Below are 17,768 nucleotides of genomic sequence, written 5' to 3' on the forward strand. Positions count from 1 at the left end.
ACAACAAGACAATAATGTGAAGGCTGCAAAAACTAGTATATAAAATAAATAAGTAAATGCAAACATTGCCTCTATAGCGATTGCTGCTGTAAGAAGCTGTTTTTGGCCGCTTAGTTCTCCACTGTGCCCCCCCCCCCCCCCCCCTGCCCCACAGGACAGCAGTTTTCACCACGTGATGGGTTGGGTCCTCCTGTTTGATCCGAGCATTCTAACCAGCCATTGTCGTCGTTGGAAACGGGAAGCTCCCTGTTTTGTGAATGCGTGACAGAACACGTGGTGTTTAGAGGCGCGACGTGTTAAAGCTTCATGCTCTGGATTCAATGCACGACTAACAAATCAGATTAATTCAGTACGATTTCTGAAACTCTTTTGACAATATTACATTACAATTTGGGTTGTACAGAACTGAACATATATGTGTGAGTGCAAATATAAATAATGTTCTCTCAATTAACTAAATAAAAGTAGCATTTAAAAAAGAAAGTGCTTCAATTAAAAAAAGAAGAAGAAATGACCGGAAGATAAGCTCGAATTTCACCTTTTCTGCTTCACATTTGGACTTTACACCCTCAGCTAATTATAAATAATAAATCTACACATTTTGACAATATATAGAATATATACATCCACTCTCTCCCTTTTTTCTAGTTTTTCCTGCCATGATGTTAAATCTGGTCTTGATGCATCAGGTTCTCGTCCTCACGTTGAGCCTCATGACGGCGTTTCAACGGGTTCTGAGGACATGAGACACTGGTTTAGTGCTGCAGTGGGAAGTATGAACAGAAACCAGTCCGTCCATTGAGGATTAAATGCTCTTCTTTCGAAGGCCACTTTTCTCTTTTTGCAGAGCGCCATTTGTTCTTCGTTTCTCTCACTTTCTCCGTCTCCTTCGTCTTTTCCCGATTGGTCGAGTGGCACCACGTGGGATGGTTTAACTCTAATTGCTCGGTGCTTTAAGCCACTACCCTAAAGACGACCAAAGTGCACCGTCGTCTTTAATTACAACCGTCTTTTTTTTATAGCTTTTGGTCCAAATGGGACGGCTTCTGGATCCGGCTCTGGTCTACTCTAATACACCTACAAGAGTAGGACAAATACTGGCATGTCTTCCCTCACATTCTTCTTTATACCATCCACAACGGCTGCGCAGTAATAGTAATATTAGTAATATTCAGTGCGATCATGACTTTAGCTTCCCACAATGAAATTAAACCATTTTACTGCGGATTTGACAAAACTAAAGCGCTCCCACTATGAGCCGGTGGTCTGAGGGCCGTCGTATCAAATGTGAAGTGGTTATTTCCTCCTGCCTGCAGGAAAGATAGAGCAATTTCCTGTCCCACCCTCCACTTCTAACCATGCAGGCAAATACGCACTAAGCCTTGAATGAGCACATTTAAGATGCCAAACTAATTTCTCTTTATGTCTTTTCTAAGTAAATATTATCCGATATAAGCTTTTGTGAAAATAAAACCCCATTTGTTCCTCTGAGCTATGACGGAATAGTTGGATGCACGGCGCGTCTTCCTACCTGATTTCCGTGTGGTGGTCAGCAGATCTTCCTTTTTGAACCTCTGCAGCCCCCCGGTCAGCAGCTGCCCTGCTTCACCTGATCTTTTATGTGCAGCTCAAAGCGTCTTTTTAGTCCTGGTTAAGTTATGATCTCCACTGCACAGCCAGAATGCACTCGCTGTAGCACTGACTGAGTTTATTATTAAATCTAGGGAATATATTATGTTTTATAATATTTGTAATGCTGCAATTCAATATGCCACATAAGAAACAAACCAATGGCAATTCAAAATGTCTACATGCAAAAGATATGATATGAAGATAAATAAATCAGTAACTGGGATAATTCTAAAGAGAATTTGAGGAAAACGTTGAACTCATATGTCCACTAATTGCAGGTTTCTCTGGATGAGAACTGCAGCAGACTACTTAAAATCTAAATCTAGGAGGGTTTCTCCGTGTCACCCACGAAGGTCACCACGCTAAAGTGTAAAGAAGTCAGTGGACCTGCAAGCTATGGGTTTGAATAGTTCTCTCAGGCAGGCAGGACAGTTCAAAGGGGGCAGTTATGGGGTGATTGTGCATGCTCTGATATGGCCTCTGTTGTTGGACAATAGCTTCTCTATGCGAGACATTGTTGCCCGTCATCCTCCCTCTGTTTTCTCTCTCACTCTCTCTGTCGTGCACACATAAAGCCAGTGGTGTACTCGATAGGTTGCATAATGAAATCATTGACTGTAGCGCTCCAAGCACCACCTACTACCACGAGCTGCGTTCACCCAGCATTTGCCATCGTTGAATGAATTATTTTTTGAAAGGACTGAAGAATCTGAATCTTCCGAGTCGGGTGGATCTGGTCTCCAGTGTGGTCGGTCAGAGCTGGTTCAAGTCCTTTTTGTTTTTTCTTCACACAATCAATTTGAGAAAAGTTGGTTGCAAACATACTTTTTCTTTTTAAATATGTCCTAAGCCATTATCTTGTGGTAAAAACATATTTATTACTGGTAATAGTTTATGCCGCCATCTTTTACCTTCTTAACTAGTAATAACACATGCAATATGCCATAAGCTTGTATTGGCCAAAGACAAGTAGCTCCAATCGCCGGCGCTCCTTGATGACGTGCAAAAATAAATTCTGCCGCCTGCCAAAGGGCAACACCAGTTGTTATGGCGTAACCGGTATGAACGGTACGTGGGAAATTCATACCGTACGGAAACATTCAGTTTGAACCGGTATGCTGCCCAGCCTTAGTGCTAGAGGCCTGTCTGCGTCTTTATTAGTTCAAACTCCAAACAAACGTCACGTTGACACCGTTCTACAAAAAAGATGAGCACGAAACCGATTATCTGTCATGAGACACAATAGAAGTAATGTGTCTCATGCCGGTTGTCGGTGCAGTGCGATTGGCCTGGACCGGGTAAACTTTCTTCAGTGTTTCACACTTTACGTGCGTGTGTGTGTGTGATTATCTTGCGTGCAGTCCACAGAGGCAAAGCCATTGTTGAGCTGTGTCTCATGATTTATTCATACCACAAGTGGCTGTGTAGGTGTGTGTACACGTTGTTGTTAGTGTGCGTTTGTATGAACAGCAGAAGGCTTATTGGGGTTTTAAACTGCAGAGACGAGCTGATCAATGTTGATGTGAAAAACAAGTAAAAAAAATGATAGATTTAAAAAAAGCTTAGAAAGAAAAGTAAAATGTATTAGGTTGATTTAATGTTTTGAAATAAATCAAAATATATAAGTTCAAAAAATGTTTCGAAAGAAGAGTCCCAAAATATTAAGCAGAAAAATGTCATGGAATAAGAAGTCCAAAAAAGAAAAGTTCAAATGTTCGGTCGAAAAAAGTCAGAAAAAAACTTTGATTGTAATGGTTTGACAAAAATATTTCATAGAAAGAAATGTTAAAAAGAAAGTCTATATATAGGGTTGAAAAATGCATTTCCAAAACGAGACTATGTTGGAAAAAGTAGAAAAGTTTTAAATAAAAATGTCTGGAATAATATGGCAAAAAAGTGAGGTCAAAATATTGAATAGAAAAAAAATATATATATATATATTAGGTCTGAAAATGTTTTTAAAATAAAGTACTTACTCCTCTGCTGTTTCCCGTCTCCTTCCTCTCAGGCAACCGGACAAACTGGTGGTGGTTTGGACGCGCAGGAGTCGGCGGAAATCATCCAAGGTTTGTATTTTGAGAAGTGGCATCCTGTGGCAAAATTGAAGGAAACCAAAGTTTCTCCGTTGCAAAAAATAGTCCTTATCGTCCATCTGTCCTGCAGGCTCACAGCTGGCAGCCCGGCATCAAAAACCCCTACAGAGGAGTGGTGGTGTGGCCTGTGCCAGAGAACATAGAGATCACAGTCACTCTCTTTAAGGTAGGAGGCTGCTGTTGGATCAGCGTCCATGCGAGCGCGTCTGTGTATCTGTGTGTCTGTGTAATATTAGACGAACAATATTATGTGGATTATAATTTCTCGCATTAAAAATACTACGGGCGTATCCACGGGCTTCGTCTGTTTAGTAGTCCACTAGTGTCTGTAGGTGACACACTGGTACAGACGGTATCTGCCGCTGGCTCCGTGTCTGTTACTTCTCCGGGTGTCTCAACCCGACCACCAGACCCAAATATCTGCATACCTGCTTCTGCACTGTGTAGGGCTTCTTATTTTCCTTACACTGACACTGATGTGGTTTTCTAGGCCTGTCCTTGTCTCTCTACTCTGGGTCCACTTCCCGTCCCGCAGGAAGTAATAAAGCTGTTTCTGTGATGGGACACAAAGCAAAGCCACTGAAGGCACAGTTCACCCACATCTGTTTTATCAAATGGAACAAACAAACATGGAATCAGAAATGCGTCAGCACTGTCGAACAAGAATATGCTGTTTGTAGCACGAGAGTGTCCAGGAGCCAGAGTCAGAATGGTGCAACTTCTGCTGCATAACGGGGACCTTCGGTCTCTGGACACCTCACGCGGTATTTTGAGTGTCCCTTTTCAATACAGATAATATTACTTACAACTGTCATAAATCTGTAACAATGAAACCACGCATTGTATTTGTTTCTGCGGCGTGCCGACCAGAGCAAACAGTGATTTAAAGATGCTTGGTTATTTCCCTGGAGCTGTGCAGTGGAAGCAGCTGAGCTCAGCAGTATTGCAGCCTGTTCCTCACGGAGGTTTACGCCAACAGACAGCCTTAGTTTCACTTAGGAGGCTGAAACGAACATGTACCTTCAGTGTGACTCATTCCACAGACAGAGTCCATGTTCAGGAAGCAGAGAGACCACCAGCCCTCAGGGAAGCTTTTTCCAAGTTTATCAGAGCTTAATGCACCCTTTGTATTGTTAACAACGGCAGTAGTTTGATTTAAAAAGGTTGTATCCTGTCACCAAATACCAAAACGCACCGAGAATAAACCCAGAATGCTGATCGCGTCAGTAGACTTTTAGAAGAAGTTCATGTGGCGTTGAGATAACGGCAGGATGAGGAAGCTGTTTGATGTGTGCTGCCTGGCTGCAGGAGTATGGATTGTCCTCCGGCGAGTCAGACAGAAGGGCTGTGGGAGCCTGTGTCTGCTTGTGTGGCGCTATCGCACTGAGGATGCAACCAACGATCATAGCTGTATTGATTTCATAGTTTAGTCTGGGAGAAGCAAAAGGTAATAACGGCAGAAATGACGGCCATCTGTAGGATGGAGACGCTTGCTGCTTTACTGCCTCCATTACAGTGCAGCGCATTAACGTTACGATTAAAACCAGCATGCATGCGCGACTCATTAGTAACACCAAGTTACCTCCTTACCTCAGTGGGAGCAGGAGGGGGGGGATGAGAAAACTCCCCCGCTTTTCCCACCATAAATATTGTGGCACATTTATCACTAAAATAAAGCACATTTATCAATAAAAAAAATTTTTAAGCATGAGTTATTGAGTGTTTATGGCGGGTTGGGTGATGATTTGTAGTTTGTTTATGCTGTGGTTGCAGTCTGCTCTACGTGTTATATCATTATTGTGTTGTTTCCTTTGTGTAGCGTGTTTAACTTCCACATTGTAGAAGAGATTTCATACAAACGTTTATTTGTAATATTAATTATTTATCTTTCCACGGCCCTTGCAGGACCCCCATGCAGAGGAGTTTGAAGACAAAGAGTGGACGTTTGTCATTGAAAACGTGAGTTCTCTTCTGGCTTCCATCCCATGTGACATAAGTGCACCCTGTGGCTGGGTGCCTTGCGTACAAGCGAGCTGACATAAAAGTAAATGTCCAAGTTAAGCCTTGTTGCATTACGCATGCCGGCACTGCCACCTTGTGGTCAGGCTCTGCTACAACGTGTGTGTGTGTGTGTGTGTGTGTGTTAGTAACAGCCTGCCTTTCTACATGCGAGATTGCCGTGTTGTTTACGTCCTGAGGCTGTGAAAGCTTCAGGTGTGACATTGAGTAGTGACCGACATTGGTTGCCCCTGCAGTATTGGATGGAAACTCACCAAACGCAGCAAGTGGGAGGGATGGATTATGCACGGCGAGGAGAGCAAGAGAGCGACCAGTTGCAAGGGAAGCGGAGACGAGGCTCTCAAGTGGTTTGCTTGTGTTTTCTCCCTCTGGTCTCTGACACGAGGCTCCTCACACATGGACCTGTTCCGTTTGACCCAGAGACGTATGACCAACGCTTTACGCGGCAGTGAAGCCATGTGCTGTCTCATGAACTCTTGGAGGGGGAGTTTTTTTTGTCCGACTGCCCAATTGTAACCATCTCTCCAGTGGGTCCATTGATCAACTAATTTCAGGTTCGGGGCAGATACCAGATCCACGGGGCCATCCACACTGTCTGCAGCCGCCCCTAAACAGAGTGCGGTGCGACCTATTGGGTCAAACTGGCACCTTCATTCCACTAAAAGGCTGTTTTTTCTGCCATAACTCGCTCTGGTTGTGTTTACAAATGTGCAGTGTTTCTCCTACCATTTTATTAGGGCGGGCCATTTAAAACAGACTAAGGCCCCGTTTCCCTTTTAGATCTCCGTCCACACGGGGGATTCAGCATTATTTGTGAGGCGATACCAGATGACCATTGACGCACACATGTGCGTAACGAGAAAGATTACATTACATTAGGAGAAAGATGGCGAGCGGAGAGCGAGGTGAAGCTACGTCCCTCTACTGTCTGTGCATGATGCTAATAGGAGCACAGCGAAGGCAAATGGCGCTATTGGCTGATTTGATAACGGAGAGAAGACGCCGTCGGGATCTCGAGCATCCGCAAAGACGCAAAGTCCAGTTCCTCATCCGATTCACCGCTACATGCCGCAATAGTCGAACTATCAACCGGATCGGATGGAGTTATCCAGGCGTGTTAGTCGGACCGTAGTCGGGCCGCACGTAGTCGGACAAAGGTGTTTACGTGAAACGGATCATTCCATTTCAGTCCGACTGAGCCAGTTATTGGAATCCATGTAACCACGCTGAGTGTCATGATGTTTGTTTCCCAAACTGCTAGAATAGTTTGATGTGGAGAATGTCATTCATCAAGTGCTCAACAACTAAAGGTTGACTGCTGGAAGCTTTCACAAAATACTTTTCAAATTTGAGAAGCATTTTAAAGGAAGACGAGCGTCAAAGAGAATTTAAACTTAAAAGGTCTGAGAGGCCGACCTCCAGATTGTCCGGTGTCTTTGCCCTCTTCCTTCAGGAATGCTGTCACTTCCTGTTCGCGTCAAGCTCAGAGGAACGCCGGCAGAAAGGTCTCTACCTTTTTCCTCTTTGATGCAAAGCCAAGAAGACAAGCAGGTCAACCGGTGTTCTCCGGCCAGAGCGTGGGAGACGAGAGAGAGAGCAAGAAAGACAGAGAGAGACAAGTTTGTGGCTCTGCCTGTGTCTCTCTCTGCATACCTGACTAATGACAGAGATCAAAGTGTCAGCAGCCCCCGACAGCAGGAATGGAGACGGGGGGGGGCAATGATGAGATGATCCCAAAAGGGACTAATGTGGGGATATAAGGTCAAAGGTATGATCGTTATTGGGGTATTTATGAAAGAATTGTAAAAATACTGAATACAATATTTGTCTTTCAACCGATAGGAGATTAAATTGGGATGGAATCCCCCACTAATTAATAAGAATAGGATGGAAAATGCAATTTAAAGTTAAAAATGAGCCCCGGGAAGCTTTACAGTCTGTACACACTGTACGTAACATCCTCTGTCCCAGAAACCTGAGAAATCCTGAGAAAGAAACCTTGGTGAGAACGTTCGAGGAGGATCCGTCTCCAGGGTGTCCTGTGTACAAAATGAACAATGTAAAAGTTCCTCAATGCATTCAATTCCTATGACAGAAATGATTCAAATAGAAATACATTTAGAAATAAGACTATATATAATATTAATGAACGCAGCTGCGACGCAGTGTCTCCATTCTCTGCTATGCTCGTATCTTCTTTTACATCCAGAGTTTTGAAATGGGAATAATTCTCTCAGTCGACAGAATCACCACTGGTCCTCATTACACTGATTCCATGGACGTATATAAACACAAGGGGGCAGTCTAGGATCTGTGAAACCTCAAACATTCCAAATTGACACGTTGGATCGCCTCCTCATGTCAGCGCGTGTGTCCATAACAAAGGTATCTAAACACATCTGACCACGTGTGTGATTGGATCCATGGCCCCTCCCACACCATTTCAGGTACCTGAGCTAATACAAAGTCAGGAGGGAAGAATGAATGACCGCAGGAACAGAAGAAGAGGGAGGGCGAGTCCTCCTGACCCCTCATCAGACGGCGGAGGAGAGAGAGGGGGGGGGACGCCATTGTGCCGAGCGCGCCCGGAGACGATAAAATTCAAGATCCCTCGCGCTGTGGCTTCGTCCTAATCTGGGGGCCCAACCTCGCGCTGGGATAATCCCCCCCCCCCCCCACACCCCCAGTCGAATTACTGGCCCCCGGTTTGATTGTATTTTGTCATTGAAATCGGCAGTGTCAAACACTGGCTCTGCTCTCGTCTCCGTTTGTTCGTCTGCCGGGGCGAATCGCATAATCAAAAGGTGGCGAGAGGGAGGGAAATGGCTCCACGCTAGTATCTCTAAATTGCATGCCGGCCTCGCCTTTCACCCTTTTTCAAATAGGCGCGCATTATCAAAAAGGTGTGCAAATTGAGTCAAAAGATTGGACCGCTGTATTTGAGGGCATTGTGCTGACGGGCGTGTGCTTGTGTGTGTGAACCAGAGCTGGAGATGGTAGACCTTCCCTCATCTTCAAAGCTTTGAGGGGAGGATTTAAATAACACACACACACACACACAGTGGACTGTTGTGTATGAAGTGAGAAGCTATCGTGTCTGAATGTACAATAACAGGCGGCTGCACCTTTTGTATAAACATTGAACCACCTCCTTTTTATACTTTTCAACCTTCACAATCATTCCGTCCAAGTTGCATTTATAAATTACCGACGTTTGACACGATCGTCTTCATCAGAGGTGTGTAGCTGAATAAATACTTTCTGCTTCCCTCTTAAAACAATATATGCTTTTGGTTTAAAATCCTAACTGGTGCTCAGGTTTCTGTCTGCCGTGTTGTGACTTCCTCCTTTGCTCCCTTGCCTCCTAGTTCCTCTCTCCCTCCCTCCTGAGGGGATGTCCTCCTCATGTCGTGGAGCACGTCCAACTCCATCAGGGCCGTCTCCACGCCACATTCCTCCCACTTGGCGCACACTCGTGCAGTCACGCGCGGTCACGTCGTCATCTCACCGCGCACACAGTGAAAAACCGTCCGACCCGCCTCCCTCACCTTAACACACACACGCAGTCTGCATTGTACCCGCAGCCACAGTGTGTGTACCCCCCCCCCTCCCTCTCCCGCTGCCTGGAACACATTACGTAGGCCAGTGGCTTGTGAGCGCTGACTGGGCCTCGGGGAAGAAAAACACAATTATTTCAGCCCTTGGCTATTCACGCAAAGGTGACAAAAGCTGGTATGAAGTATGAAATCCCCAAAGTTTCTCCAGCGCCGAGGCCGACAAATTGGGATTAATTTGCGCTCGTGTGCAGGCAAGTGTCTCCAAAAGTTTTCACCTTTTGCTCGTCTCCCGTTTGTTAAATAGTTTGGGGAACTCGAAAGGCCTGATTTATCGCGTTAGAAAGGAAGAGCTTCGTGTTCATTTTGAACTGTGGGGGGTGCAGCATTCACACATGTTCTCCAAATTAATTCAATCTAATTAATTGAGGAGGAGAGGCAACAGATGCTGGTGATTACCCCCCATGTCTGGATCCCTTCCTACGTCTCTCACACACACACACACACAACGATTACAACTCTAAATGCTGCTGTTTTCTGCCACTACGCAGCTAAAATGTATTATATCCTTTTTCATTCTTTCATTATTCATTGGAGCACAGACGGTATTATCAGGCTGAATAAAAAAAAAAAAAAACGTCAAAGACTCGTGCAATATAGAGAGAATTACTCGTCAGAATTAAGGTGTGTGTGTGTGTGTGTTGGTGTGTTGGTGGCAGGGGAGGCCGGGTGGTCCCTCCTGTCGCCCTAATAGGCTTATTGGCCCTCTAATCCACACCACCCCGTCACATGGCCGGTCTGCTGACTGACTGCTACAACCACCATGAGGTGTGTGTGTCTCTGGGCAGGTGTGTGTGTGTGTGACTGTTATTATTTGGTGTGTGAAACCAGCATTTGTATCATAAAAAAACAACCCAACTTCTCAAATGAAAGAATCAGCTTTCTTTGAAGTAATCTATTTTTAGCATTTGGTAAACAAACCAATGACCTGAGCAGTGGGAACTCGGCTCATTTATTACTGTCTATTATTTTCTGACACATTGTATGGATCCAGATGTTTCACTCCACCATGGAATTGAGTACCATAGTTGTTCTGGGTGTAACGTATTGGTTCGAACCAATAAAAACATCAAAATAAATTGAACTGAATCGTCATTTATTCTCAGATAGCACTCGACCTGAAACAGTACATGATATCAATAACAGATATTAATATCTGTCAATAGTAGTATTGCCCTTTTAGCAGTTGTACTTTTTAATAAATGTAATTGTTTCTTTTAGCATACACACACACACACACACACACCGTACCTCCTATCTGTGTGTGTGTGTGTGTTTGTTAATTAACTGATTAAACCGTTGCCCCTGACGATGTGGGGCTTTTCTTCTGTGCTTGTGTAACCGTTTCCATACATCCCTGTTTGTGTGCAACTTTTGTATTTAGTCTCTCCTCGTTTTGTCTTTGGTCTGGTTATTCATACGTCTGGTGTCCTCGTGTTCTTGTACGCTCCCTCCTGTGTGTGTGTGTGTGTCACACATGTTTGCGCGTGTGACTTTGTATGAGCGAGTGTGTCTCGTCCTACCGGTCCGGGTTGTGACCTCGGCTTTCATCTCCTTAGTCTGAGGCGCCTGCAGCCCGCTGCGCGCCGCTCGCCGCCAACAACGCAGCAGATGTCACCAGACTCGGTGTCACGCACACAGCGTCTCTCTCATAGACACATGCAGGCTCTGTGTGTGTGTGTGTGTGTGTGTGTGTGTGTGTGTGTGTGCGCACATACGGTATATAATCTCACACACACTATATAGATACATTTGCACCCACCCCTGCAGGCTCTGAAGCAGCCTAACAGGTTTTGTTTTGCCTCATGCAGCGTGACGTTTGACCCCGAAATGAACATCAAAACACAGAGTGTCACCCGGGACGCATCCGCAGTACTTGTGTGGCCTTCACACGTAGCCCGACTGTGTGTGTGTGTGTGTGTGTGTGTGTGTGTGTGTGTGTGTGTGTGTGTGTGTTTTCAGATGTTGATGTTCCAAACTGTGGATCAAACCATAAGCGGGTCGTCTTCCGATTGGAAGATGCAGGTTTTTATCCCTGAAACGCCCCCAGTTCTCCCCTGCAGGCGCAGACTTCCATTAGTGAGGAGTCCTGATGCGACTATAACAGGCCAGAACATGGTGATGATCTGAGATCCACACACGTGTACGTGTGTTTGCGTCTTCTGGCCTAAAGAAGGAAACGCATCACGTTGAGTTGGAGAGACCGACCTGCTGCTCTCTGTGTGTGTCTTGTGTTTGTGCTTCTAGTGAAGGAACTACGTTGTGTCTCAAACCTGCTACCGGCTGTCCAGGTCAACGACTATGTCCATGCTTTGGTTCCAGTTGGTAGCCCATAGTGTACACACACACACACACACACACATGTAGTGTGACTGAGGCTGCTGTGCTACTTGTTGCCATCCTCCGTCTCGCGTCGTTGTCCTGAGCTCCTGGCGTCTCGTCGGAGCCGGTCGGACGTCTCGAAGTCAGTTCTACCAACTCGTCCTTCGCGGCTTCACTTCCTTCCCCCCTCGGTTCCTCAACCGCCTTCACCCTGCTCTCACCTTGTTTTGACATCACGTGTCCCGTGTGCATGACTTCTGGTCGGACAGGTGCAGCGTGAGGCGCGATGGGACAATGCAGAGCAACGTGTTTTCTCTTTACATTATCTCCTTCTCGGTTATTTATTTTTTTGGCGTCTTAAGATGGCTGCTCGCGATGGAGACAAGCCTGTGTGGCCCTCTGCAAATCCCCCTGTTTATCCCCAAGCTTGACCCGCTGGGCCTGCGTGGGCGGCTCCTTGGCTGCGTAGATGTGTTTGTGTGCGCGCGTGTGTGTGTCTTTGGGCGGTGGCGGCGGCGGAGTGAGGAAAGGTTGGTGATGAACTCGGGTTAAACTTCTGTGCAAGGTGACCCGTTTGACATTATCTCTTCAAGATCCGTTCACAGTGAGTACGTGCAAGTGTGTGCTTGTGTACAGGCTTTTTAGGGAGTGCGCACACACACACACACACACGCACACAGTTACTGGCAAACTGAGGCAGCTGTTCTGCTAAGTGGCGATGAATAGGGTCTTGTGATGTGCTCCGATGCCAGCGCTAAGCCTGCCGCTGACAGTTGGACTGATCCCCAAACACGTCTCTGTCTCTGTTTGGGATATAAATCTGTGAGTGGAGAAATGCACCCAGAGGACGAGGTCAGGACGGGTGTGGAGGACGCATTTCCACCGTGAGAGAGGCGCTGATATCGGGCGTGTCACCTGTCAAGACGCTCTTTAAATCTGCTGTGAGGAACTCTCAGTGTGAGTATCGTCCCGTTGCCTCTGTGGGACCGACGTGAATAATGTACTTCTGGTGAAATCAGATGACATCATGCAGCTTCACCAGAAGATTCCAGCGGGGCCTCCAGCAGACCCCAGTCCACCTTGGACGGACCGGGATGCAGCTTCCCTGCAGCAGCATCTCCTCCTCCTCCTCCAGGAGCAGAGCTTCTCCTCTCTGGAGACCCAGGACGTAGTGCTGGACCCGCTGGAGGGAACCAGAACCAGACTGCCCCTCTGAGTCCTGTCAGACCCTGCTGCAGTAGGAGGAGGTTTTCTAGAGGGGCCATCAGTTGTCTACATGCACCGATAGTCGACACAAAGAGGAAGCTCCTTGTAGGAGCTTTGAGCACAAGCAACACAACCACAGATAAACACACAACTGCAGCACATTCATGGCACTAAGCTCTTCTGTTTTTAACCTGTTCAGCAGCGGTTGAGAGGAGTAGAATTCCTGCGGTGGCATCAGGGCGACCTTTGCCCCCCCACCCAATGCTTGTTAGCTGTGAGGCACCTACAAATCTGCAAATTGAATATCACATTTCCACCGTTCTAAGTGTCTTTCCGTATGCGAGCACAGAGCCAAAGGCTCATCCACACCTTCGGATACGGGAGGGAGTGTGTGTTTTGAGCGTGAGTGCATCTCACATTTAGAGGCACACAAACATAACCGGGGATTGTCCTTTCAAGGAAAAGGAATTTCAAAGAACAAGTGCTCACCCATGCACACACACACACACACAGCAGCTCCTTATCCAATCCCTCCACTAATTCCCCCTTGGTAGACGGTGTTCATTGTTTCTTTCATTCTAATCTCTCCTCTTTTTAAAATCCATATTAGATTCTCTTTGAGCTGGCCACAATCAGAGGCACCGGAGCAGAGCATCACCCTGCTAATGCTCTTTGTCTCCCCAGATTTGTCGCTTAGCATGGAGAGTACGCCTTTGTCATGGAGCAGGGTGGGAGAGAAACAGACTCTCACTTGGGGCAATTGTTTCTTGTCGAAGGCCATCTTAAACCCCCCGTCCACCCTTTCCCCCTTAAGCAAATCAGCTTGGCTCTGGATTAGGGCCCTATCATAGCTTTGTCAGACCTCAGCAGCCGGCCTAGAACCACTGAAACAAACTGAGCTTTGAAGTGAGATTGTTTTTTACCTGGAAGTCCTCATTTGATCTGAAAAGGATGGGGCCTGAGATCTCTCTGGGCACCTTGTCAACCCTCGAACTTCTCTCTTATCTGGCATCACAACACATGTTTGCCGTGAGATCACAACAGCTGCTTCGATAATAGTTCAGTGGGTAGGTTGAGTGTAAACGGTACGAAGAGATGAAAGCACATGAGGCCAACAAACATCCAGTTGTGACAAGTGAGGCAAATGCTCCATGAGGGAAACACGCGTTCTCTCTGCTGTCCACCAGGGGAGATGATGGTCCACGTAGACTCAGACAGACCGTAACGCAGGCGACGCTTTAGGGCGGGGCGAGCTACTTTTCAACCAACCAAGTCACGGCGATCTGCGGCTGATGGACAGGTCTCTGGGTGAGCTCTTTCTCACACCAGCACCAACAGCCAGTCGCGTTGCCTTTGTAGTGACAAATTGAGCCAAATGTGGTAAACAACATTAAGAGCATTTTAGAGTTTACAATCATCGTAACACAAACACCCTCTTTATAAATCTGCTTCATGCAGGGGGGAGTAATAGGTCCCAGGTGTGTGTGTGTGTGTTATTGGCCATTTTAGACCTCTATGATGGCCAGAGATGGTGGAATAGTGGAAAAAGTGATGATCAGGCACTTCATGGACCAGGAATGAACTCCTGCTATAATCCTCCCCCCTCCTCTCTCTTCTTCCCTCTCCGTCAGTCTCCTTGCTATCCACTCATTTTATTTTGTCTCCTTTACCCTTCTCTCTTTCCATTTCTTGACCCCCCCCCCCCCCACCCCTCTCTCTCTCCAGCAGAAGTGCAAAGCCAGGGCTTTTGCCTGCTGGTAATTTATTTTCCCATTAGCCCCCTGTCTGAAGTGCATGCTCTGGGTCTGAGTGTGTGTGGGGGGGGGGGGGGGTTGCTCTGAGGGCCACCCAAAAGAAAGACCCGGAGAGCCGAAGCGAGGAGGGCACCCTGGACATGCCGATAAGGCGGGAGAGAGGGAGGCACAGGAATGAAGGGAGAGAGACCAGATATGAGATATTGCCTTCGTCCGTCTGAACATTTCTGCTGGTTCTGAATCGTGAGGCCGGTCAGCAGCTAAAAATGGCAGATTCCATGAACGATTACTGTGGTTTCAATGATCCAGTAGAGACATTTGCAATAATCCCTCAATCGTTGCCAATCCGTTGCTTCTTGCAGATTTGTTGAGCATTTGCTGCTTTCTGTGACTCTACATTTTATTTCTTTACATTTTGGACACTGGAGTAAAACCAACATCAGCTGTGTTTTTTTGTGTATTTCTATGTGCGTTTGGCCTCACGAGGTTATTTCCAGTAAAACGTTCCCCTCTTCCAGTCAGGATTAGACCTTATAAGGACCGGTGACTCCTTTCATCTGCTGCCATCAAAGATTCCTCTGTATGACTCGCTCTCCCTGCGTGTGTGTCTCTCTCTCTTTGTCCTCTGTGTCTCTGTCTCTGAGTGGACGGCGCGTGAGCTCAAAAGTTTGACAGGGTTTTCTATCTGTTATTTTGTTTATGTTCGCTAAATAAATTACTTTCTGGTGTGTGGTGGCGTGTGACTTTTGTTTCTTTCCGTGTTAGTTTGTGCGTGTTTGCAGCCGATCGGCGCGCCGCACGATGACGCGGAGGCTCGGCGTGAGGCTCGGCGTGAGGCTCGGCGTGAGGCTCGGCGTGAGGCTCGGCGTGAGGCTGCGGCCTGGCCGTGGGGGGTTGGTGCGTCACGGTAGCGTGAAGTCCGCTGCACGGATGAACCACGCGGTGGTCATCCTCGTGGGCGGCGGAGGTCTCCTCTGCTGAGACATGTGGAGACAGCTCCACATGGTCCACTGAGGAGGATCCGCCCGCTGACAGAGAAGACGATGCTGGAGTCCAGATCAACTACTGATATTATATTCCTGTTGGATTGTCTGCTTGCTTTGTTTTCTTGCCAAGTAAAATAAATGTTTTCTAAAAATCTAAGAAATCTGTCTCTCACAAACACACACTTGGTTTTCTATGATGACTGATCATCAGCGCGTGATAACAATTGGCTTCACAACAAGAAGATATTGTTGTTATTGAGTTGTGAGTCAGGACATCGAGTACATTTATATCAGTGTTCAACTTCTTTGATTGGAGAGAGAATTCCCTCCAGAAGGTCAGAGGTCAGGCTCAGTTACAAGGTCGTGCCGCATGAGCCGCCGAGTCACCCGTCCTCCTGCAGGACGCCTCAGGGTGATGAACAGTGTCCATGGATCTCCTTGTGCGGCTCCTTTTGTTTGTCGCTGTCACTTTTGCTCAACCGCTGAGGAGAAAGCGCCTCTCGTCTCGTGGGCTTCCGGCCTGTTCCGATCGTTCCTGAACCCGACGGCGGGCGGACGCCACTTTGTCCCGTATACAGTTTCTCATTGTACAAAAAGGAGCTCAGGGTCATTGTAAAGCAAAAGCTGCTGCTCAGTGAGCTGTAATCTGCCACCATGTCCCTTTTTATAAACAAGCCTAATCCTGCTTTTGTTGTGACTCATTTTCACTCACTTTTCTGTTGCGCGATGATATGCCCCCATTTTGGTGTCTGCGGGTCTTTTTTTTTACCATACACCGAATAGAAGTGGACGTAGTCACCGTGTCTTTGCTTTGTGGACTCCTATTTTAAAGCATCCAGTTCTGCAGTTTTTCCTTCTTGATTGAGGGCTGTTTTTGCAGAACCGGTCGGTATTTTAAATGTGGAAGACTGACATAGAAGCAACCTCTCGGTTTGCTGCAAAGTCTGTTGCTTTATGGTCAATTTTACTCTAATATAAACCAACATAGTGAAATAGAAAAGTGCACCAGTGAACAGAAAACAGAGGTCTTAGTCCTGATGGACCTCAGCCTCCTGCCAGATGGAAGGGGCACCAACAGGTTTTGTTCGGGCGAGAGGGGTCGGCCACCATCTTTTTAGCTTCAGGGTCTTGGAAGCGAACAAGTCCTGCAGGGACGGCAGATTGCAGCCGATCAGCCTCTCTGCAGAGCGGAGGACACGCTGCAGCCTGCCCTTGTCCTTGGCTGTGGCTGCAGCGTACCAGACGCTGATGGAGGAGCAGAGGACGGACTCCATGATGGCCGTGTAGAAGTGGACCATCATCGTCTTTAGCAGGTTGAATTTCTTCAGCTGCCTCAGGAAGAACAACCTCTGCTGAGCCTTCTTGGTGATGGAGCTGATGTTCAGCTCCCACTTGTGTGTGTGTGTGTGAGAGAGAGAGATCCAGTGTGTCTATGTGAAAACACACATGAAAACTCTTTGCCCAGTTCATCCCATTATTAACACCATTGTTATTGTAATTCACAAAACCGCACTGATAGTAATGCACGCCGTTCATGTTCAATGTTGCTTTTTAAAAATACACACTGCTCGGGGAAAAAAATAAATCCTCACATATAATGGATCAGATGAAAAAGTGTGTGTGTGTGTGTGTGTGTGTGTGTGTGTGTGTGTGTGTGTGTGTGTGAGAGATATTCATAGGTGGTATGTAAAGAGGCCCGTCTTTATCAGTTATCAGGGGAGGCCAAATTGACACACAGGAATCCCTCCATTGTGTGTGGATTCAAAGAGAGACGTGAGCACATTGGATGTCTCCATTTCCAATAACTGTGACCTTGAGGCTACAGGAATAGCACTGTGCCCCCCCCCCCCCACCTCCAATCTGCTGACTGCTGAAATCAACCAGAGCCAGCTGATTTAGGGCTAATCGCTGCCACCTCAGGGTTATTCTACAGGCTAAATCCAGTTTGAGGCTTTTATTTTGTTCTGATCTGTGTGAAAAGAAATGACTACGGCCTGTTAACGATATACTAATGTGTACTAAGGCCTGTGTACTGTGTACTAAGGCCTGTGTACTAAGGTCTGTGTACTATATACTAAGGCCTGTGTACTATGTACTAAGGCTTGTGTACATTTGGGTGTGCAGTGGCACATTTGAAGTCCC

At 46.7% G+C, this 17,768-nt stretch overlaps 1 protein-coding gene across 10 annotated transcripts in view; it reads left to right on the forward strand.

Annotated features, from left to right (window-relative positions):
• ehbp1 (EH domain binding protein 1) overlaps nt 1-17,768 on the forward strand; it is a 77,575-nt gene that overhangs the window by 7,941 nt on the left and 51,866 nt on the right. For 9 of the 10 annotated variants that reach the window (XM_078104245.1, XM_078104246.1, XM_078104251.1 and 6 more), the window contains exons 3-5: nt 3,641-3,698; nt 3,796-3,891; nt 5,631-5,684. In XM_078104245.1, coding sequence (XP_077960371.1) covers nt 3,641-3,698; nt 3,796-3,891; nt 5,631-5,684 — 208 coding nt within the window. Of the gene's footprint in view, nt 1-3,640; nt 3,699-3,795; nt 3,892-5,630; nt 5,685-12,506; nt 12,638-17,768 lie in introns of those variants that run through there. The other variant, XM_078104253.1, reaches the window with a different exon arrangement.

Source organism: Gasterosteus aculeatus, chromosome 6 (assembly GCF_964276395.1).
Source record: "Gasterosteus aculeatus chromosome 6, fGasAcu3.hap1.1, whole genome shotgun sequence".
Taxonomy (NCBI): domain Eukaryota; kingdom Metazoa; phylum Chordata; class Actinopteri; order Perciformes; family Gasterosteidae; genus Gasterosteus; species Gasterosteus aculeatus.